Source organism: Symphodus melops, assembly GCF_947650265.1.
Source record: "Symphodus melops genome assembly, chromosome: 23".
In the NCBI taxonomy this organism is placed as follows: domain Eukaryota; kingdom Metazoa; phylum Chordata; class Actinopteri; order Labriformes; family Labridae; genus Symphodus; species Symphodus melops.
In genome coordinates, this window is record NC_136713.1 from 5221478 (window position 1) to 5243429 (window position 21952).

General features: G+C 39.2%; 4 protein-coding genes and 1 long non-coding RNA gene across 8 annotated transcripts in view; 4 read left to right on the forward strand and 1 right to left on the reverse strand.

Annotated features, from left to right (window-relative positions):
* LOC306818891 (uncharacterized protein) overlaps positions 1–2533 on the forward strand; it is a 31517-nt gene extending 28984 nt beyond the window's left edge. For all 3 annotated transcript variants that reach the window (XM_079336622.1, XM_079336621.1, XM_079336620.1), the window contains one exon: positions 123–2533. In XM_079336622.1, the coding sequence (XP_079192748.1) occupies positions 123–333 (211 nt within the window). In that variant the 3' untranslated portion in view covers positions 334–2533. The remainder of the gene's footprint in view (positions 1–122) is intronic.
* Positions 838–4988, reverse strand: LOC306818892 (PI-PLC X domain-containing protein 1-like). The gene is made up of 7 exons (XM_079336623.1): positions 4856–4988; positions 4548–4684; positions 4020–4145; positions 3677–3832; positions 3485–3597; positions 3197–3267; positions 838–2845 (listed from the first exon to the last, which is right to left on the reverse strand). Exons 1-7 carry the CDS (start codon positions 4974–4976, stop codon positions 2574–2576), a joined length of 996 nt encoding a protein of 331 aa, XP_079192749.1. The 5' UTR covers positions 4977–4988; the 3' UTR covers positions 838–2573.
* On the forward strand, positions 4888–11528 carry LOC306818894 (four and a half LIM domains protein 2-like). Its single transcript, XM_079336625.1, has 7 exons — positions 4888–5010; positions 6884–6962; positions 8466–8640; positions 8818–8992; positions 9213–9382; positions 10213–10399; positions 10989–11528. The coding sequence occupies exons 3-7, from the start codon at positions 8485–8487 to the stop codon at positions 11138–11140; spliced, it is 840 nt and encodes a 279-aa protein (XP_079192751.1). The 5' UTR covers positions 4888–5010; positions 6884–6962; positions 8466–8484; the 3' UTR covers positions 11141–11528.
* A 424-nt stretch (positions 11529–11952) lies between these two features.
* cUnh7orf57 (chromosome Un C7orf57 homolog) lies at positions 11953–17983 on the forward strand. 2 transcript variants are annotated; one of them, XM_079336322.1, is made up of 8 exons: positions 11953–12111; positions 12722–12786; positions 12993–13169; positions 13604–13691; positions 14499–14610; positions 15203–15267; positions 15540–15637; positions 15864–17983. In XM_079336322.1, exons 2-8 carry the CDS (start codon positions 12744–12746, stop codon positions 15920–15922), a joined length of 642 nt encoding a protein of 213 aa, XP_079192448.1. In that variant the 5' UTR covers positions 11953–12111; positions 12722–12743; the 3' UTR covers positions 15923–17983. The 2 variants fall into 2 exon arrangements, with proteins under 2 accessions (XP_079192448.1, XP_079192447.1); XM_079336321.1 differs by having other exon boundaries at positions 11954–12088.
* A 1608-nt stretch (positions 17984–19591) lies between these two features.
* LOC306818574 lies at positions 19592–21952 on the forward strand. Its single transcript, XR_013778288.1, has 5 exons — positions 19592–19790; positions 20565–20599; positions 21009–21078; positions 21467–21644; positions 21685–21952. It is a non-coding gene; the product is annotated as an uncharacterized lncRNA (long non-coding RNA).

Consider the following 21952-nt stretch of genomic DNA (forward strand, 5'->3'; position numbering starts at 1 on the left):
AAAATAAAATCACAAAAACATTTCTTTAATATTCTAAAAACACAGAAAAAAAAAATAAGAGGTGAAAAAAAATCACTCAAACTTCCTCTGCTCTTATTATAATTTATTTTTTAATCTCCCAGGCAGGACAAGATGTTGTGGCATGGGTCGACCAGCGCCGGGCAGCGGCACGTCGACAGCTTCTGCGAGACGTGGCGTGTGGGCGACCAGGCGCTGACCGGCATGGCGTCGTCGCTGCAGAGCGGCAGCCTGCTTCAGCAGAGCTCCAGCAGCTGCTCCAGCTCCTACGTGGTGCTGTGTGTGGAGAACAGCTACGTCCACTCCAAGAGATAGACACACACACTTCCACACAACAACACACACACACACACACACAACAGTGGATGCTTTAATCCAAACACACACTCACACGTTTCTGTGTTTGTAAATATGTTTTTCACATGAATAATGAGTTAATGTTTGTTAGCCCTTTGTATACGGTGCTATAGAGAATAATTCCACCAGTTGAACCAAAGTTAAACTCAGGTGACGACGGGAACACCCTCCGGCAGCCATGTTGGAAGTTTCACACCTTCAGACCAAATAAAAGCCTGAAAACAGGCTGTGAACTAAAGCGGTTTATTTCTCTGCTGCTCGCGAGCAGAAACGCCCATCATTCCAACGTTTGTGCCTTCAACATTTCATTCAATAAGTTTTGAATTTCTTAACAGACTATGTTATGAATCAGAATCAGGGCTACGCATGTCTGGACTCTGCTTCATAAAAATGTCTTTAATCTAGACAAAAAGAGACACTGCACTGTTTTTTTTTTTTTTTCCAGCATGTTTTTATAAAAAGAAAAAGAAAGTCGGAAAGAAACAGTTTTATACTCACTGCTCTTAAAAAAAGCTTTTCTTAACATTTGGATGAACTAAGCTATATCTTAAACGCATGATGAAATCACATTTAACCTAGTTTTGACGTGTTCTTGCCCAATTTATACGACCCAGTTTAGCAGTTAAGGAATCCTTTTGAGTAAAATGTCTCTGATTTCATACCCGATGGAGTCATTTGTCAGTTTGATACAAAACATTTTTCAGCTAGAAGAAATCTCTCTCTCTCTGTGAGGGATGTACCACTGTGATCATGGACCACAACAAGCATTCATATTCACGCTGTCTTCTCAGCCCGCCTGTTTAACCAAAAGACTGTCATCTTGAAAACAAATCAAAAGTACAGCTTAACTCACTAAACGGCTGTCGGCAGTGACGTGCATCAAAGACGTGTTTGGATAATAATACAACCTTTTCTTTCTGCCGTCAGTCAGACAGTTCAACGTCCTAAAGCAACATTAACATGAGTTATGTGTTTTTTTTTAATAACGATTATTTTTTACACCGATGTTTCCTGTAACCCAAAGCACTTGATTAACCGTTTATTTTTTCTTTAACTTTTGCTACTGTTTTTCTTGGGATGATATTTTCAAATCATTTTTTACAATAACAAAGGGATATTTATTTTTATAGTGTGCATTTTTTAACTACAATGTGTGACAGCAACACTTCCAAATATAACCAGCTGATGTGCAAACCGATGCAACTTAAGGGACATAGTTTGTGCACAAGCAAATCCAAGTTATGTACAGATGTTTTTCTACATAAGATTCAGCCATATTTGTTTCTTAATGCACTGTTGCTTTTTATATGTTGTTTCATGTTTAGCTTATTCCAGAACAGTGAATGCACTGCAGCCAGGACAAACAGGAGGGCATTCAAACACTGATGTTAAACTACAGTCTGTGGTACTAACCCAGAGGGGAGAATATATTAACAGTTTCATTTAGCAGTGCCAAAATCAAAGCAGCAAGATTTATTATCTGTAATTCTTCTTGTGTTTGCAACTTTGCAAATCTCATTGAATAAACCAGTGTGGAAACGAGAACTTCCTGTTTGTCACTGTTCATGAAGTCGTTGGGGAAAAAGGCTGCTCTATAAAGTTCAAAATTTCTTCATGCTAAAGGAAATGTAAGTTTCAGGCTCTCAACTCACAGTTGATGATGATGCCTTCAAAAATTCCTCTGTTTTTTTTCGTGCTCCGTTGCAGCTTTGTGGGTGCTGATTTCTGTTTGTTTTCATTCTTTTTATTTTATTAATAAGAGGTTCATGAAAGCTTCATTCTGCTTTCTGCTGATAGCATGTGATCAGTCATGTTTCAGGCAGGTCAGCAGTCCAAACATAGTCAAAAGTTTTTGAAGTGAAAGCATAAAGTACAAAATAGCAGTATATGTTTTTACACCTTTCAGTTTAAAGACACAAAATAGAGTAGAAAAAGTCACGATACCGGAGAAAAACCATATTTACAATTAAAAACATACAGATGTGATTTAGTGCATGCAAATGACACATTTACATGTGAAGATAAGTTTTGTTCAAAGTGCAATAAAAAAGTTTTCAGTTTTAAAAACAGAATCTTTAAGACACTGACAGTAACATTTAGAGAGACTTGCTCATAACCTGAAAAAAGATGAAATATTTACTCTTATTTCTGACTTGTTGTCTGAGAAAGAAACTGTGTCAACGTGTGATAGAATCAGATCAGGATGCAGGTGTTCTCCTTTCGAGAGAGCGACCATCCAGCAGTTTGTAGTTCAGGCCAATCACAAGGGAGCAGAATTTACTGACGCCCACAAAGTCGCAGCAGAGGATGTTGACTCCGCCCCCCTCGCGGCCCCCTGGTCGCTGATTGCTCGTCCACTCGAGCAACAGAGAGAGAGCCCTCACTGTCATCTTCCTCATGCTCTGGAGCGGATGGAGGAGGACGTAGGGAGTGTCCTCTGTCAGGTTCAGACCGCTGACGTAAAAACCGTCTGAAAAACCAACCATTGACAAAAAAGTTCAAGGGAACATTTTATACCAATTATAGATCAATAATGTTCTTTTTCCTGTTTTACATTGATGTAAAAGCTGCAACACTGGTTGTCTTTAGCAGTTTATACAACAAAAATAAAAGAAAATGCATAGTTATTAAACTAGTCAAAGTTAGCTTCATCCTGACCATATCAACATTTGAATGCATCATACCTTTTCTGTATTTGAAGTTTGTTTTTGTTGGCAAAATGTCCAGTTTTCCTTTCTCTGGTCGTTTCAGACAATTCTAGTGTCATGATGCTACTTCCTCTTTGATAACTGAATTCAATACTTTCCACATCCATCCCTACCTGGTCGGCCTTTGCTCTTCTGCTCCTCCAGGTAGGCGATCACCTTCTTTGGGTCGGGGCTGTCAGCATACCTGGAGACGGAATGTGATGAACCCGGTTGATCTCATGTGAAATTTAGTTTAAGTAATTTATAGCACAAGACATTGTATGGGTTGTCTATGAACCTAACTTATAATGCAACTAGTAATACATTTTAATTGTGACAATTTAATGCATTATTGTGTTATCACCTGCTTCTTTTCATAATACCAACACAGTGTTAAGATAAAGGATCCACTTGTATTTTACCAGTAAGGTATCCCTGGCCAAAGCTGTGGATGCTGCAGCACCATCTGCTGGTCAGCGTAGGAAACAACAATCTGCCAACCTCTGGACCAACAGGAACGTAGAGTGGGAGTCTCCTGCATTAAATCAGTAAAACTTTAAGTATTGAGTTTTCTTCTCAACTTTTATAATCACTTCATCAATTCAATGAAACACCTTTGAGGAGCAGAGTTTATTCCCAAACAGCATGACGATGAACTCCACGAGGTCGACATGGTCCTCGTCAGTCAAGGATTCGAAGTGTGAACAAGAAAGGACCACAATCTCTCTGGGATGAGCATCCAACCAGGTAGCCAGTTCATCCAGAGCCTCCTACACACATGCACAAACATGCCATAGTATCAATGACTCTGTTTCAGGTGTTTTAGTAAATACTGTATTTCAGGTTTTGTCTTCTTTTGTTGTGGCTCTTCGGGTTCATTGCACCACTTAAGAGTACAAACTTAACTGGGTGTATAATGTTGGCATGGACTGTTGTCTTGTGCATGTGTTTGTGTACCTTCACAGCCAACAGTGTGTAGATGCCGTGAGCGAAGAACAACTTGCTGGCTTCTGCCGGCTTCCTGGCGATCCGCAGGTCAAAGAAACGAATACCAAGGTCGCACTGGTCACTGAGGACTGATTGCTGAAAAAGAGGTAGGGATAAATGTAAACACAGGAAGCAAAATGACCTTCCACTGTGGCCATGTACTAAACAATAATCATAAAGCAGTTATGCCTCTATCCTATTGGATCAGTTACTCTGACTGGATGGAACGATTGATGAACAATCTTCTCTCATTCAAGCACCTGAGTGTGATCAGCTGGAGCCTTGCGTACACCAATGCTCCACATCAGAGAGGAATTACACACAAAGAAAAACACAAGGGCAAAAAAGAAACTCTCCAACAGAAAATGTTCACACTCCTTTCCCGTAATTGAATGACTTTATAATTTAACATCATATAAAACAATAAACCCCTGAGAAGAACATTGAGCTGTGCAGAATAGTAGGCTGCACCTGTGTGTAATCCTACTGCAGTCCTACCTGTGTGGTGGCCCAGCGGGATACACAGGGTCGAGTCCAGCAGGGAAACAGCCTGTCAATCACTCTGAGTAGGCGGGGCTCTGATTTCAGGACAGGTGATGAAACGTCCAGACAGAAAGACATGCTGTCGTGACTCCCTGCAGTGACAGGTGGAGGATGTGCATTGATTTAAAAAAAAAAAAAAAAACATATGTGGAAACCCCTTTAATGTCTTTAATGTTTTGCTATTTTTATTAAATGCAAATACTATTTTCCCGTTAAAATAAAAGTCTGCGTTTGTTTTTCTACAATAACTCTCTCCATGTTACCGGGGACAGCCAGGCTCCACAGCGGGACGTCCAGCAGCTCTTCGGGCAGACGGGACATCCAGTCCGGGTCTCCTTCCAGCTGCTGCCGCTCTCCCTCCTCCGTGCTCTCCTCCTCAAACATCCAGCTCTTCAAGTCCGTCGCTTGTTCACTAAAGGTTTTATATTTTCATTTCGGCTGTGAATCTTAAACACCGTTTATTTACAGAGTCTTCCGTGTTTATTTAGTTTCTTCTTCAATGCAGTTTAATGGCCGATAGCAGCCCTAATTGGTGCATTACCGCCCCCTAGTGGATCAACTCATCAGTGCACAACAACAACTTCCCTTTTTAAATGAATAAAACCAAATGAACTGAGTTATAGGAGTTAATATTCGAAACAAAAGCCAAGTAAAAAATTGAAATCAACCTAATTAACTACATTTAAAACAAATAAGACGCATTTGAAAAATGTATGGATGTTAAAGACTGTTGTACAAGTCAGTCTAACTAAGTCAGTCTAGTTTGTACAATTCAACAATAATTAAAGCTTCACATTTAATTCAGTACCTGATGTAATTCTTTTTTTTCACTTTATGGGAGAAATGTGATATCAAGATAAACTACAATGTAATTTTTTTGTAAATCAATTTAATGTGAAAATCAAGTAGGATAACCAAGAAACAGCAAATGGGCTTTAAAAGTACTGCATTCATTGGTTTACCATTAATCTTGTTTACCAATTTGGCTCGACTGAAGCTTAATGAGTTCAGTTCAGAAAAAAAAGTTCACCTTGTTTTTCAGAGTAACAAGGTTATTACCTCAGGATTCCAAGAAGTTTGCATCGAAAAAACAAAATCAGCTCTTGTTTTTCCAGGTGAGCTCAGCCTGTAATCACACTGTTCTTTTCTCTAATTTATTACACAAGCTGAATGAAGACTTTAAGGTTTTACAGGACCCCTGACTTCACATGATCCCCTCATGTTAAGGCTGCTGCACTATTAGATTACCATGACATATTTACAAGGTTGGAGCTGTACAAAACATTTCAAAAAATAGAATTTAATACCACATAGTTCGGTTCATGTAACACAAGACTTAAGTTTAAATTGACATATCAAAAGCAGAAAATTAAATTCAAGATGAAAAAAGCGGAACGTTTTTGAAGGCGTCACATTTTCACTCTCCGCTCTCTCTCATTGAAGTCACAGTTTGACAGATAAATCAAGTCGAACCTTTTAGCTTTTTAATGACTTGCAGGTGGCTGCTGTTTAGCTCTAATGAAACAGCACTTCTCTGAACCATTTTAAAAACACAGTTGTTGTCAGTGCTGTAAGAGGAGGAAAGTCTACAGTATTTACTATCTAACCTATTTAACCTTCAGCTGATGTTCTAGGTTACACAGAGAACTTCTAATGAGCCCCTGAAGAACACTGTCGTGTCCCCAGAGTGGTCAAAGTGGGTCAGTTAACCTAGGACTAAACGTTTATTATGTTACATGTAATCAAATTAAGACTGTTTTCTCTGCATCAGATTTCCAATGTACTGCTGGGACATTGCAGATCATGTTCAGTAAATCAACAAAAAAATAAAAGATGAACTCAGGACGACATGGTTCATTCTAGGACGAATGAGAGATCAAATCAGACATGTCCTCCTCTTTCTATGTTTGAATACAGCTGAATTCAACAAGAAAAGCTAAAAGCAAAAGCTCATCACAAGTGTGGAAGCCTGAGAGGATACGAAAGAGAGACAAGAAACAAAACTGGAGCGAGAAGCTCATTATATCAGGTTCCTTTGAGTTCATACAGAAACAGTTAAAGATAGTGACAGAAACCCCCCAACCTTAAACACATTACATGTTTATACTTTTAAAAAGTGAGGTACGTATTTGGGTGTGTAAAAAATAGATAATAGTTTTTTCCTCTAAAAATGTTTTGCATTCAAAAAGTTCAACATCAAGCATTCCTGAGATTCATCATTTGTAGTCAATTTAAAGCAGGTTAAATTTAATCTGCCCTGCCCATTTCTGTCACATGACTGTCTTCTCTAGACTCAATGTTAAAGGCAGATGGACACCAGAGCTCAGCAGAGACCCAGATCCTCCTCTGACTCTCAGACTGCTCCGACAGGTAAGAGGACCGTCTTTACAGCTTTGTCCTCCTACAGCTCTTCTTCTGTCTTTTTGAATCCTTTAAAGGTAAACACACACGTGTGGGGATTTCTTATCCTGCGTTTTAATCTTCCATATCAGTGATGTGTGAACCTTTTTAACCTCTTATAATATTTTGTGTCAGATCTGTATCTTAAAAACATTTTCATCGCTAAATTCCCAGCAATGAAGAGATTGTAATAATCCAAGTATCTGAAGTATTGTGTGTAGTTTCAAATGCAGAAATGGAATCATTGAAAATGGTTTTATAAAGGTGTGACGGGGCAGAAAAGGGGGACCAATGGTTGAAAGTAATTCAAAGGGGGGTTCAGGGTTTGTTATGAAGTAATCTGATGGACTAAAAGCCCTAAAAAGACAGATAGTGGGACTGCATGGGGGATTTCAAAGGATACTGAGGGTTTAGAGAAGAGGGTTCATGTGGGGGAACAAATAGAAAAGAGGAACTTTCTAAGAGGTTTTTAGATCTTTAGGTAGAGTTAGGGATGAACGACACAGAGGGTTTGTGTGGGATAGAGAGGAGTAAAGAAGATGTTGTTGGAGGTTTAATTAAAAGGTACTTTGGGTTTAGAGGGATACTTAGGGGAGCATATTTATTATAGGGTGTGGGTAATTTAGACTTCTGAGAAAAACAAAGACAAAACCTGGGCTTCATTTACCATCTTTTTTCATATTTGTCGTCTCATGTTCCCACAAAAAGATATATTTGACATCCTAAAAGGCTTCAAACCTGTTTCTAGTGTCTCGCTGTGTGTAGTTGTTTGTTGAGGTTCATTTAGAGCTGATGTCTTTCAAAAATGGAGAGAAATTGATGGAAAATGTTTTCTTGATTGGCGAGGAAACAACTTGATCCAACCCTTTTATGTTCCCAATTAGACCAAAGGAACTCGATTTTGAATGGAAGCTTTTCAATCTTGTTCTCACTGATACTGAAGCACTTTCCAATAATCAGATTAGTTGCGTCCTCAGTCCTCTTCCAAACCTACTCGATATGTCAGCGATAATTTGAACATCTTGACTTGATTTAGTTTTCCTTCATGTCGTTCTTTTTTTCTTCATTGAATTTGGTGTGACATACAAGCGACAATTCCTTCTTGATGGATGGGAACCAATCGTTTCATTGGAAGAGGAGGAGGAAACTATGCCAATTATCGAAGTCTTTAAACTTGAATTCAGACTATTTTGGAGCAAGTAAACCTGATTTAAAAGTCACATCGTCTTAATTACTAACATGGAATGTATTTAGTCTACAGTGTTTACTCCTGTGTCGGTTGTTTGTGACATTCCTCTGCCTAATTCGATGTATGTAGTTCTCAATTTAGTTCCAAGAAAAAGAATTCACTACATGACACGGTCATGGATGTTTTTACAAACAACATGTGATCTGAGATGTTACTGTTCTACTCTACTTCAGTCAAATGACATTAAAGCAAACCTTTCCTTTTTCTTTTTTTTTCTGACTCAGAAAGGAGAATTTAGTCAAAATGGTCGAGCCGTACGACTGCAGCAACTGTAAGGAGAGCCTGTACGGGAAAAAGTACCTTCTGGAGGGGGAGCATCCACACTGCGTTCAGTGCTATGAGGCTCTTTTCTCCAAAAACTGTGAAATGTGCAAACACCTCATTGGCTGCACCAGCAAGGTAAAAGTTTAAACATTCAGTGAGGGTCAACCATTCACATTCATGTTTAACTTTTTAAATTGTTGTTTGCATTTGTGCCCATGTTTTTGCCTTGATCCTTGGTGGGTATTAAAAAAATTGTCTCCACAGTTTTTGTCCTTTCTCTTATCATGAATTATTCCTCTGTCGACTTCTCAGGATCTGTCCTTCAAGGACCGCCACTGGCACAGCGACTGCTTCCTCTGCTCCAAGTGCGAGCGGTCTCTGGTGGATCGGCCTTTTGCCACCAAGGACGACCTGCTGATGTGCACCGACTGCTTTGCCAACGAGTACTCAGCCAAATGCCATGCATGCCTGAAGACCATCATGCCAGGTGAGAGGGTCTGATCCCACCCATTGTCAAATTGCCATTAGGACAGAGAGGCCTCCTGAATGTTTAATTATAGAAGAAGATACAAAAAATGAAGAAAAATGCTAACTGTACTAGCAATCTCTTTGCTTGGCAGGGTGTGATAAAGGAAATGTATTGATGATAACTAAGAGCCTAAATCTTTAGTTAGGCCTATGACACGGTATCTCTCCGCCCTCACCAGGCACTAAGAAGATGGAGCACAAGGGTAACAGCTGGCACGAGAACTGTTTCGCCTGTAACCGCTGCCAGCAACCTATCGGCACCAGGAGCTTCGTCCAGAAGGACCTTAACTACTTCTGCCTGCCCTGCTACGAGAAGCAGTTTGCCCAGCAGTGCGTCCACTGCAAGAAGGTAAAACAACAGCTGCAAATCAATATGCCTTTTTCTTCCTTCTGAAGTCCAACAGAAATCAAGATTTCTCATTTTTTTTCTTTTTGTTTTCGAAAGGTCACTTACGAGCAAATCCTCCCTCAGCAAGTTAAAAAAAATGCCTTTTTCCTGATACTGATATTGTGTTGAAATTTTTTATTTTTTTTTAAAGTTGTTCAAATTGAAATATTTGAATTTTCTGGATGTCTAGTGCGTGTAATGAATGACGTTTTTGAAGTTTATTTCATGAAATGTTTGTGATTTTCAATTGAAGTTTTGTGCTCTCTGGGACTAAATCTTTCAGCTTGGACTTCCACAGTGATAAGAAATACAGTGAGGGTTGAAAGAGGAATCATATGAACGTTGTATAAGAGCTAAAAGCAGGAAACAGATGGTCTCACAGGCAGGAATCCGAGGCATATTTTTGTGCCGAAAGCTGGTAGGTTGGACAGCAGGCATCTGGCTCGTCAGTGAGACAACAACTCAGCAACACGCAGCAATGAAGACAGACAAATTAAGCAGTGAGAAGCTTCACTGGGATGTGCTCTGAGCTCTGGATCCTTAGAGATACGCTGTGAGAGTAAAACAACAATTTTCTCCATGCAAATAGCAAATCTGAGTCCAGTGATGTAAGGTTCTGTGTGTCCGAGTGTTAAATCTCAGTAGAGAAAACAAGCTTGTCTTCCTGTTGAAATGTGATCTTTTTAGGATGCTCTATTTAGAAATACAGCACTCATGCTGGGGCTATAGGTTAAGGTTATTCTCTTCTACTTTTCTGACAGCCATAAATATTCATTGTGTTGTGTGTTCAGCCAATCACCACCGGAGGAGTGACCTACCGCGACATGCCCTGGCACAAGGAGTGCTTTGTCTGCATCAGCTGCAAGCAGCAGCTGGCCGGCCAGAGGTTCACCTCCCGGGACGACTTTGCCTACTGCCTCGACTGCTTCTGCAACCTGTTCGCCAAGAAATGTGCTCACTGCACCACCTCGATCAGCGGTAAAGTAGACGCTGTGCATGAGTCACGTGGAGTGCATTAAAAAGCCAGTTAGAATAAAGACTTTTATATGATAGAAATTATTATAAAAAATAAAAAAAGGGACTTGCAAGAGACAGATTTTGAAAGTACAAACAACATGATTAGAGCAGCAGATCCTACATTACCCAGAGTGCAACTCAGCAAGGTTTCTCACTTGTTGTTATTAGTATTATGTATAGTATTGTGAATTTAAAGCTTTAAATTCACAGTTTTATCTGTCAAAATTACTCTTTTATTGAATTCAAATCTCTTTACTGTACAGATTTGATCGTCTTAGTTACATGCTTTTTGAACGCCGCCATTTTTCTGTGACATCTTTTGTTTCTTGACGCTGGGTAAGACAAGTTGAAAACACACAACCAAAAAAAGGATGATCATTTTATCCCAGTGTAAACAGTACAGTGCGTGTACCAAAACTATCTCAGGTCACATGTCGCCTTCTGCATCCTGTGCTCCCACTCACCATCGATTACAGTAATGACTTAATTACTTAATGCTCTTGAGTCTTTTTTGGTCACTCATGGCTCATTTTTTGTGCCTTTCCATCAGGTCTCGGGGGGAGCAAGTACATCTCTTTCGAGCAGCGCCAGTGGCACAACGACTGCTTCAACTGCAAGAAGTGCAGCGTGTCTCTTGTCGGCCGTGGTTTCCTGACCTGCAAAGACGACATCCTCTGCCCTGACTGTGGCAAAGACTTCTGAAACATCTCTAAGTCGAACAGAGTTGACTGTTAGTCGGAGAGCTGCAGCAGCACTCTCCCAAGCTGTCCTTAGCTGCATTTATTGCATCATTTATTAGTTTCTTAATCATTAACCTGTTCCTTCTGATGACATATTTTCATGATATGCTGATGATGTTGTATTTTATCTTAACTTGTCAAGGCCTTTATTTTGAACTGTAATGGTTTGCTCAGTTGTTACAATAAAACTCACTAGAATAAATTAACATTTTCACATAACAGCTTAAAAGCATACATTTTTTAAATAGATCACACCTTTGTTGTAATTGTTCTGAATAGAGATGTTATAGCATTACTAATACTGTTTATTATTATTTAATAAAATGTGTTGTATCTTAATAAAAAAAAAACAACCATGGGCTTTGATGAGTGCTTTTTTATCTGACAATATTTTTCTATATTGAAACAGAGTCAAACCCATTTCAGTGATATATCCCAAAACAAACTACCTTTAAATTTAACTGTAAACCATAAATAGTGAGTATGTTGGTCCAGGTATAAACACCAAATTGGATTACTTAATATTTAACATGGTATTGCATGACATATAATACATTTTTAAAATGTGCTATTATTTAATGATCATGATAAAGAAAACGTGAGTTCCTTGCTCTCTGAACGTGGGCAGAGATCTTCGACTCATGTTCTTACTGTATATCAGGTATACGATAAAGAGCTCTCACTCCTATTCATGAAAAAAAACTGCAACAGAGCACAGTTGTGTATGTAAGCGCCTCTAATTTTGCAACCTACAAAATGGCATCTTGTGAATATACGATCTTTAGTTAGCGCACCGGAAGTTGGCAGCAGGTGTCACCGGAAGTGTGTGCAAGTGAACAAGAAGAAGCTAACAGAATTTAATTACAAAACGCCGCTCGATTATACCGACTAAGGGATACAAGTATATCACGTAAGATAAGCATTCTACTGTTTGTGAGCAGTTCTGTTATCTGAATATTTGAAAAAAGGTTTTGTTTGAGCGTCAAAAAGGTTAACGCTTTGAGAGCCTTTATGGCGACTAGCAAGGCGGCTAAATGTACTAGCAAGGCTTTGTTAGCCAAAAGAAAAAAACTATACAGCTTGATAAAGATGCTCGTTTTCTCACACGTATGGCAAATAAGAGTGGTTTTATTTGACTTTAATTATTTTAAACAACATCCCCTATTGCTACTTTATCGATTATAGGCCGCTCTGCTGAAAATGGAGAAACACGAGGCCGAACCTGGTCAGAAAAACTGATATTTTAAGTCTTCAGTGTTTAAAAAGGTAGCTCACTGGACTTTCTTAGAAGGATTTGAAACGTGAATCAAAAGATTTGTTCACTTTGGATAATTCGGCCGCACTGAATATCTACTAAATAATCAATTTTGACTCGAAAAATCTCATTTTTTTCACTGGATTATTGGCCTCTGCCCTTCTTTGTAGGAGATGAACTGAGGAAAAAAAAGATCAAAATGTGACTGATAATGGAAAATATTTGAGTCTTGTATGTTTTCTGATTTTAAAAATAAGCTTCTGCTCTTTGTTTTTCTTTACCCACCAGATTGCGCATCACTATAAATAAAATGAGTGCTGCTGTGCCCAACCATCGGAGGACCAAGCCTGGTGGTAAGACATTTGCATGCATTTTCTTGCCCCATGTGTAATGCATTCAAATAATCAAAGCTGGAAAGCTTTGTCTTGTTTTTAAAAAAAAATGAATGTTGGTTTAGATTATGACAAAAGTCACAATAAGACAAGAGCAGAGACCTAATCATTGAGTAATGTTGTAGAGAAAAGTATATAGTTTTCACTTTCATTATTATTTTTTGCAGGCATCAAGCAAGGTCTTGTGATAAACACGGGTGCGTCTGGACCAACCTCCCAGATCCCTGGTCTGTCTCAGAGTGCGAATGAAACCAGCCCAGCGGAGAGGACCAGTGGACGCAGAGTGGGGATATTCGAGTCTGACTCTGAATATGTCAAGCTTGCAAAGGGCGGTGGACACAAAGGTAAAATGTGTTATTGTGTCAAGGTGCTATAGGACCTTTTAGATACTGAGCTGTGGTAACGCTTCTGGACCGCCAGATCTTTGCTGATTTTTTTCAGATGCATTTTGGGAAAACACAGCAGCCGTTTTTGTTTCTTGAAAATGCGATAGTGCTGGCTTCAGTTATCAGGGGAATTAAGTCATTTGTTGTTGTTCACTCTTTAGTTCTGTACTACCATGTAAAAGCTTACTGTAATACTTGTCGGCATGAAGATGCACCGATGCAGAGCTGGCTGCAGTGTCAGAGAAACAGAGTTGAACTGGAACATCTTTTATAAGTCTGTCTTTATAAGACAGAGAGTCACATATCATGTTATACTGTCAGAGGTGAAATATAGAACAATGTGTCATGACTGCATGCTTTGCTTGACCGCCATGTTTCCTCGTGTCCTGCAGGGCTGCTGAGTCATGATGCTGAGTCCGACGACCAACTGAAGAAGCCCTACAATCCTGCCAACTGGTTTGGAGACGTAGAATCAAAGAGGTACAAACGCCGGTCACACGTGCAAACAATATATCAGAGATTTAACAACACCAAATGAAAATGTACTTTATTTATACAGCCTTTTACAACAATCCTTTCGGCGAACCAAAGTGCTTTACAACAAGTCGAAGAAGAAAAAATAAAATCCATTGAAAAAGTTGAATAAAAGCAACAAAATACAGCAAAGTAAAATAAGAAAAGTGTCATCATTCTACTGGGTATACTTTGGTATCAATGTAAACAGCTGTATGGATATGATGATGTTGTGTGGCCTGACCCAGAGACTAAATGAAGATGCACATTTAGAAACTATCAATGTTAAGTGTTCATACGAGTACGGACTTCCAGTGTGGGATTGATAACACTGCTGACGTTTTGCTCACTAACTGTGTCTCTGCGTGCACTCACTGTTGTTGTGTGTTTTCTTCACATCAATCAGGTTCTTCTTTTTCTCCTCTTCAACCACTGATTCTAGTTTCACCGTGACATAAGTGACGTTTGCAGGCGACATGAAGAAACATTTCTTACAGAGCACTGATATTTCTCTCTGATACCAGGTGCGACTTTTTAAGCCTTATTGGAGGCATTTCAAACGGAGGTATCAGAAACAGTCTGGAGCGTGAAAACGTTAGTCAGTTTTAAAACTCAGACTTGTTTGTATTGTCAGCGAAGAGACAAATCCCTCTGAATTACTGACACACCTTATATGAGCTCGTTGATCCACCTGAGTGCCACAACGAGAGGTTGGGAAAGTGGCCTGCATTGATTTCTTATATCTGGTACATCATCGTGGTTTTGTATTTACAGCGGAAGCAAAGCAACGTCTCCTGACAGCCAGATGAAGCCTCTGGCTGCACCGTTTGGCACTGATAACGGTTCAACCTGGGAGACTGATAGAATTTCCCCGGGTAAAGATAAGGTGAATGGAGCGAACTACAGTTACAACCCAAAGTCCATCTCTTCCCATCCTTTAATTTATTTATTTTTGGCATTTATACCACCACGTTTTCCTTTTTTTAACCTCATTTTGCTCCATCGCCGCATTAAAAATGACTTCTCGTGCTTTGGCTGTTTGGTAGCTTTGAGGAGAGATTGTTGAAGTTTGAGGTAAGTTCAGAGATGAGAGCTTATAAAATAAGTCTTTCTGTCTGTTTTTTAAGCTTTTAAATTGATAATTCTTCTGAAAATATTCAATATGTGCAGGGTGTTTATATAAATACAAAAAACAGCTGAAACCAAAACGCACAAAAAAACAGATGCATCTTATAGCTCATTCTGAGGTTCTTATACCAACGTAGGTTTCACAGTTTTGGTCTGTAGCATTAAGCTAGTTTTGTTTCTTTCATCCTTCCATCATTTTCAGCTGCATGTCTAATTTCACATGAAGTTTCCTTCCATCTTTTCATCCTCCGCTCTGTGTCTTGCATGCAGTTCGAACGTCAGACTCGTCATTTCTTAGTTTGATCGAAACTTAAATTTAAAGCTTTTAAATATCAATCTTTACCTCTCAGATGTCTCCTGACGGCGTCACCGATCAGCTGGAGGGTCTGACTGTGGGCGGCAAATACAAGCGAACGTACGTTTCTTTCCTGTCTTCTAATTAAAATCAGATGATGTATTCACATTAATAATGTTTGACTGGAATGATTTCACTCATTCTGGGTTGAAGTTTTCTCAAGTAGACAACAGGAAGCCACGAGAAACATCCATCCAGAGCCACCGATAACTGAATATGTTGACTTGCTAATTGACATGAAAGGTTCAATAAATGATCCTTGATGCCTTTAATTCATTCTCTGTATCACCAGAGTCACAAGACATCTGCTGACTCATGCTGTCTCTCTGCAGGTGTTACGATAAGAAGGCTCCCCCTGTCAGCATGTCCATGCTGCTGAGTCATGGCTACGTTGAGAACAAGAAGTCTCCCAACGATGACGATACCTCAAGTGAGAAATGCTTTCACTTCTTTTCTGATGAATAGAGTTCAACGTTTTGTCTTTTTAACATCTCCTTGATGAGTTTCTGAATTCTTCTAGCGCAGAAAAAGATGATTCATCGTTAACATATTTATTAATTGCTTATGACTTTTGGATTGTTTGGTTATTTAATTTTCATTAAATGTTTGGCTGATTTTATTTTGCTCCTCATGTTGATGTTTGCTCCGTTCTCCAGGTGTGACCTCCGAACAGACGAGCACCGTCATGACGGAGGACGTGGACGACCTGGATTAGAGCACCCAGCTTCTGGTCTGGAGAGAAAGGGGGTCCACCTAACACTGGTTCATGGTGTCACAGATCCACGAACACGCCACTTCTCCCTTCTCCAAATTCACTCTCATTAATTGTACATCCACTGACTGTTAGTTTTGTACTCATGTTAATGCAAAGGTACTGTCCTCTCTATTTATTTGCTCTGACTTGTAAAGAGAATTCACACTCAGATTTTGTTCCGTAGATGTGTCAGTGCTCTGTATTTTTTTTTTTTTTAATTCTCGATTTCTCGATTTGAAAGACGATTTGTGCACAGGGCAGAAATCTAACGCTTCAGATTGGCAGAAGCAGGTTTGGTTCGATTTGTCCGCTTGAATGATGCTTCAAAGCTCTAATTCACTGAAACCTGGCTTGAGTCTGGTGTTAGTTTACCTCCCTGGTTGTATGAAGATCGAGTTTGTGAGTTTTCAAAGTACTTGTGCTAATGAAATGTGGTTCCAGTGACGTGAAGTATTATTTGTTTTGATCGAGGGCTCCTGCTCTGAAGGGGACATAGGAGGTTCGTGTGTTCTCGGCTGCAGGGGCCTGAACGATCATTGGTCCAGACAGCGACCCTGCAGCTGTGACCGTGGGGGGCCGAGGTGCTTGCTGATGGCCACAGACGGCACGGTTTAGATTGGTTTAAATTTCAGGATGCTGCTTTGCAAAATGTTGCACTTCTTTAACTCTCCCTCGGCTGTTTTTGAGTCTTCAAGATTGAGAAACATAAATATTTAACTGCTTTTGTTAAAAGCACCAGAAAAAAAAGTCTTAAAGTTCTGCAAATGTATCTAAACTTTTTAAAATGAGGAATCTCATCAGTAAACAGACGCCAAATGTTTGATGCAAGTCTAAATTTAGCTGAATCTTGTGCATAATTTGTCTAAATGTGGGTGTATTCTGCATGTTTGAATCTTCATTGTTGTATTCATGCAGCCTGATGGCACAGCAGTGATGCAACAACAGATGAAAATAAGGAATAGGGGGAAAAGAACCACCTTTTGCAGAGCCACAGACTGAAAATCTCATCCAGTGTTATTCCCTGTGAAGGTCAACACGGTCGATTTTTAACAATGTGAGTTCTGAACATGCCAACCAAGCATTGTGTCCCTGCTCATGCAGTGTTTTTGACTTTGTAGACATCAGTAGGAGAACTTAGTGTTAGTGCACAGCCTGCACACGCCGCAAAAACCTCCATCTCATATCTTCTTTTCTTTTAACTGGATGGGAGTTTATCCTCCTCTGATGAGAGAGGAGTTTCTGCAGCAGCATTTTTGAAAAGGAGATTTTAATCCAGGGGTTTAAAGCATTATGATTAAACAGAGATTTTTCCAGATTTAAGATTAGCAGCAGGTTCTGGAAGATGTCAAACCCAGAAGTCATAGATCTGTCAATCCTTGTAGCGTCAGTGGTAATGTTACTGATTGGAAGCACTGAAAAAGTCCCCTCTGACATTCCTTCATTATTTGTTATATTGTATTAATATAAATGAGCCCATACAAAGGTGAACCTGATTGACCAAATGATGGCTTTAGAGAAGTCATCACCTTCAACTCGGAGATGATGCTGCAGAAAGCGACTCAATTTTACAGTGTTAGGGTTTTCACTGTTTGGCAGACATGATCTATTTAATGCTATTGTATCGTCATTATGTGCTATTTAAAGTGTTGAAGACGCTCTGATGAGTTTAGTGACACTGGATTTTATTTTTCAGTAGAAGAAACAGGCGAATGTATCGTCTTTTTCAGTGGCTGGTTTATTTTCATGAGCTGTTACATTTTCAGAGACGGTATTTACAGCTAAAAAAATTGTGTTTTTGTCGAGTTTCTCAGTGTCTTTGTGTTCTATAAGTTATCAAACATTTAGTGGAAACTCTTTCAAAGTCTTCCCTGAAGTCTTAACTTTTTATGCTTTCTTCATCTGCAAGTGGGTTGAAATACAGATTAAATGTGCCGGAGGTGACGCAGCTCAATGTAAGACCCCGCTTAATCTTGATGACTGCACACACTCTTATCATTTCAATAAATGGGCATGTGCATGTAACCCTGACTCCTCTCCTTTTGTCCTCTCCTCAGAGTCTTTCCGAAACTTTAATGTCACACAAAGGTTTTCATACCAGAATTTTAAACCTTGATTTAAGGAAAACGTGAGCAACCACAAAACCTGTTTCCAAACCACGGCAGTGAAAGTAGAAGTCCTAAGTGAACCCTTTTTGGGAAGTTCTTGTATCTGACGATCAAAAATGTCAAGCACATTCCTTCATGCGGTCTCCCTTGCACAAACAGACAACTTTTGGGTATAGACGCGTTGTCTATGTATTTGTGCAATGTAGCCTCTTTATGAAACATCTTAAAACTGGATGAACAGTTTATTCTTTTTTTTAAACTGATTTTACTGAAATCAGTTTAAAAAGGATTTTCTAATTTGGACTGAATCAGAACATTTCCTCTATGTGTTCATAGTTTGTTAAAATTGTGCTGCTGTCGGGACATCGTGTGGGGTTTTTTTTGTCTCAATGAACACAAAAATAATTCTAAAAAGTGATTATAGAAAGCCCTAAATATTGGATTTACAAACGTGAAAGTCCCCGATAGAGTCATAAGATGCTGTGAAGGTTGTGTAGGATATTTTCCACTTCCTGCTCAGCCTGTTATTTCTGACTTTCTCTACTTCTCCAAGCAGTGTTTCAGTCCACGACAAGAGCTCAGGATGTGACCACTGACTGACCAGTAATCCAAACATGATGCAACTGAGAACGTAAACAGTAGGAAGAAATCAGCATGAAAGGCCTCGGAGGTTGGATCCATAACTTTATCATTCACTTTTTTTGTCTCATGTCATTCTGTAATAAGATAAAGTCCCACCCTCTGACCTGCAGCTCAGAGTGGTAAATAGACGGACACAATACTCTGATCACAGATTTTAAAATGATCCTGCTCTCACAGCACCAGAGGTCTCAATTCACACAGGAGGTTTAATCAGTGAGCTTTACAGTTTTCCTACCCGAGCCTTCTAAAATGTTTGAGTTTTAATTGCAGTTAAGACTCCATGAACAAACTCATCGGCTTAAATGCATTTAAGATTGATGTTATTGGTCTTGTTGATATAGGTAAGAGGTCATCGACCACATTTTTAGTGACGTATTTTAATGAGCCTTCGTTCTGGTGTCATGTCCCTCCAGGGTGCAAGTTGATGATCATTGTGATCAAGAAATATTGGCTTCTGTGAATGAATGAATTATTTTGGCCTAAGCATTGACTCTGGGATCTGTACCGGTTAATTGCTGCCACCTTGTGGCATATGTGAGATATTGCTTCTTTTGGACAGGAGAGAAATACTCATAATTGGTCAGAGTACTTTTTTTATGTTGTACTTTTACAAATAAATGTGTCGACTCATTCCTAATAAATCCTACAGACATTTTAGAAGATAGCCTCAGCAGCTGCTGGGCTTTTAGCTGACACAGCTAAAACACGCACATTGATTGAATGGTCACTAAAATGACGTCAATGAATACAAACGGGTCCTTGAAATGTGCACAGTAAACTGAATGTGTTTTAAAACTCCGAAGACTTAAGAGTCCTTTAAATAGCCTCGTAACATCCCAAAGAGCCATAACACACTGTGATTTAATGAATCACTGCTCGTCGCTTATTGGTTGTCTTCACTGAACGCACTTCCGGCATGTGTTGATGTCCCGGATGTGATGTAGGAAATGGTCTGATTGATCGGAAGTAAAAACAGCAGAGCAGAGTAAATCTGTAAGTAGCGTTAATCACTTTAGAAACATTGAAGACCAGTGAAAGTTGACTGAATGTTTAACCAGATGTCTTATCCAGGATACGGCGGGGTGAGTAAATGATTCGTTGTTGTAGTTTGTGTTGAATTTGAAGCGATCAAGTGAAACTCTTGAATCTGAGACTGAGGGTTGTGTTGCGGTTAATTTCCAGTAATTTGAGACCAGCTGTGATTCTTTACGAGCGGAAAGAATGACTGTTCTTTAAAAAAAGAAAAGGAAAGAGTTCTCACCTTTAGTCTGCTAATACACAGAAGAAGGCTTTACCTGTTTAAATGTTTAAAATAACTTCTATTAAAATGTGTAGAAAACAGGCTTTTGTTTCATACAATTAGATATTATGGAAATACAGTATTGTGTGAAGTGTCACAGCTGTGTAATGTTAATTAATGATCTGACCTTATTGTATTTTCTTATCCTTTTTGTGTGGACAGTCCTGTAAATTCCTTTAGACCACATCAGCTTCTTATAGGTACATTGATAACTTCCCTACATTTATAAAGTTACAGAGTGATCCCTGAATGTTGTCTGCTCACGTTCATCAGACATGAATAGATTTCATTAGCTGATGTTTATCTGTTGTGTTGTATGAAGTTAATTCTTCCATCTCGTCCACTAAACTGCTGATTCAGAGACTGAATGTTCATAGGAGAGATGATATTGGCATTTTGTGAGTCTGACAAGAAAAGAAGTAATTGTTATGAGAGCATGTTTTATACATGTACAGGTCTATAAGGCCTGGATATATCCCAACAACTGTCCATGTATGAGGAGACAGAGCAGTGCGATGAAGGACTAATCCAACCTGTGATGTCTTCTTTGTTTCAGTATGGGGGTCCAGTGTCGGGGATGCTTGTCAACAGGTAAGTGAAATATATATAATGTAGTCTGTGCTAGTTTAGACCATGTCATACATTTATGTTTTTTATTATCCAATCACCTACACAGCTGTGGAAGAGTCATCATACCTTAGTATAACACAAGGGAAACATTCAGAATATCAATCATCATTAATTATTCTTCAGTAAACATCACTTTTCCCTTCAAATACATCTTTAATTTGTTTTGTGAATGTGCAGCTTGTATGAGACAGTGTACCATTGTGTTATATTTATTAGTTTTCACTGAGTCACTTGTTTTATATACATTAAACATGACCCCCCCCCTTACTGTTAGGTGTAGCCTCCACAGCTCTGTGGCTTTCTCTTCCTTTTAACCAGCACACTGATGGACATTAAATGTTCCAGGACTGTGTTTCTCTGTTCTGTGCAGGACGGTGAGGTCGATGCTGAGGAGCTTCAGAGGTGTCTGACCCAGTCTGGGTTCACCGGCAGCTACACTCGTAAGTTCACTACTTCCTCCCATGATTGATTTCAAAAGACTCAGTCAAGTGTTGGAGGCGTATAAGCTGCATTCATGTCAATTATCAAAGTTCAGATGTCTCACATGCTCTGCATTTTTATTGTTAGCAAAACAACTTTTACGCAATGTTAAATGTAGACACAACCACACAGTACATGAATTTCTTTGTGGGCACATGCTTTTATTAAGTTCACCAATTACACAGGTTAGATCACATGACAACATGATTAAATGTTATACACAAGCTGTCTGCCTCTGTGCCTACCCACTTCCCCATGTTGCCTCTTTAAAAGTGTTTGGTTTCAAGTATTCAGTCTGAAGCATGCTCACTCCAACGACACTGCTCTTCTTTCTTTTACAGGTCTGAGTGCTGCTTTGGAAACAAGACATCAGCTACTTACCCAAACCAACATGTGCAGTTATTTCTCAACCACTGTGTTTAGTAAACTGTTCTTTTAATATATTCTGAGGCCCTTTACTGAAGTTTACATAGAACAGGTAGTAATCAACTTCCCTTATGTCCTGAGAGGAGCTGTTATAATGTCAGTGAATCAAACATTGTTGAGGAATAATGAGACATCAAAAGTTTTTAGATATTTTATTGGGGAAGTAGCACACTTCAGACTGAATCAAAGGTGTAATACTTAGAGCAGCTAACATCTTAAACAAAGATGTGCATAGCCTTAAAGTTTAACAGTAACTGAACTTTCAATTTAGCTGAAGTCCAGTGTTACCTTTACTTATTCTTTTGCTGAATTATTAAAATTTCCTGCTGTGAATGTCTTAATAGTGACTGCATAAGAAGGCTCTCCTGTCGATGTAAGTATGGTGAACATTTACTTAAACATTAGCAG

What these genes read in the sequence shown, in the direction of transcription:
- LOC306818892 (XM_079336623.1), bottom strand. Translation starts at nt 4,976, where the DNA reads ATGTTTGAGGAGGAGAGCACGGAGGAGGGAGAGCGGCAGCAGCTGGAA. An exon ending in TGGCCAGGGATACCTTACTG is followed by an intron (nt 3,268 to 3,484) that starts GTAAAATACAAG and finishes TTCCGTCTCCAG; the next exon opens with GTATGCTGACAGCCCCGACC. An exon ending in GAAGAGCAAAGGCCGACCAG is followed by an intron (nt 2,846 to 3,196) that starts GTAGGGATGGAT and finishes TTGGTTTTTCAG; the next exon opens with ACGGTTTTTACGTCAGCGGT.
- LOC306818894 (XM_079336625.1), top strand. Translation starts at nt 8,485, where the DNA reads ATGGTCGAGCCGTACGACTGCAGCAACTGTAAGGAGAGCCTGTACGGG. An exon ending in TCATTGGCTGCACCAGCAAG is followed by an intron (nt 8,641 to 8,817) that starts GTAAAAGTTTAA and finishes TCGACTTCTCAG; the next exon opens with GATCTGTCCTTCAAGGACCG. An exon ending in CCTGAAGACCATCATGCCAG is followed by an intron (nt 8,993 to 9,212) that starts GTGAGAGGGTCT and finishes CGCCCTCACCAG; the next exon opens with GCACTAAGAAGATGGAGCAC.
- cUnh7orf57 (XM_079336322.1), top strand. Translation starts at nt 12,744, where the DNA reads ATGAGTGCTGCTGTGCCCAACCATCGGAGGACCAAGCCTGGTG. An exon ending in TCGGAGGACCAAGCCTGGTG is followed by an intron (nt 12,787 to 12,992) that starts GTAAGACATTTG and finishes TATTTTTTGCAG; the next exon opens with GCATCAAGCAAGGTCTTGTG. An exon ending in GGCGGCAAATACAAGCGAAC is followed by an intron (nt 15,268 to 15,539) that starts GTACGTTTCTTT and finishes GTCTCTCTGCAG; the next exon opens with GTGTTACGATAAGAAGGCTC.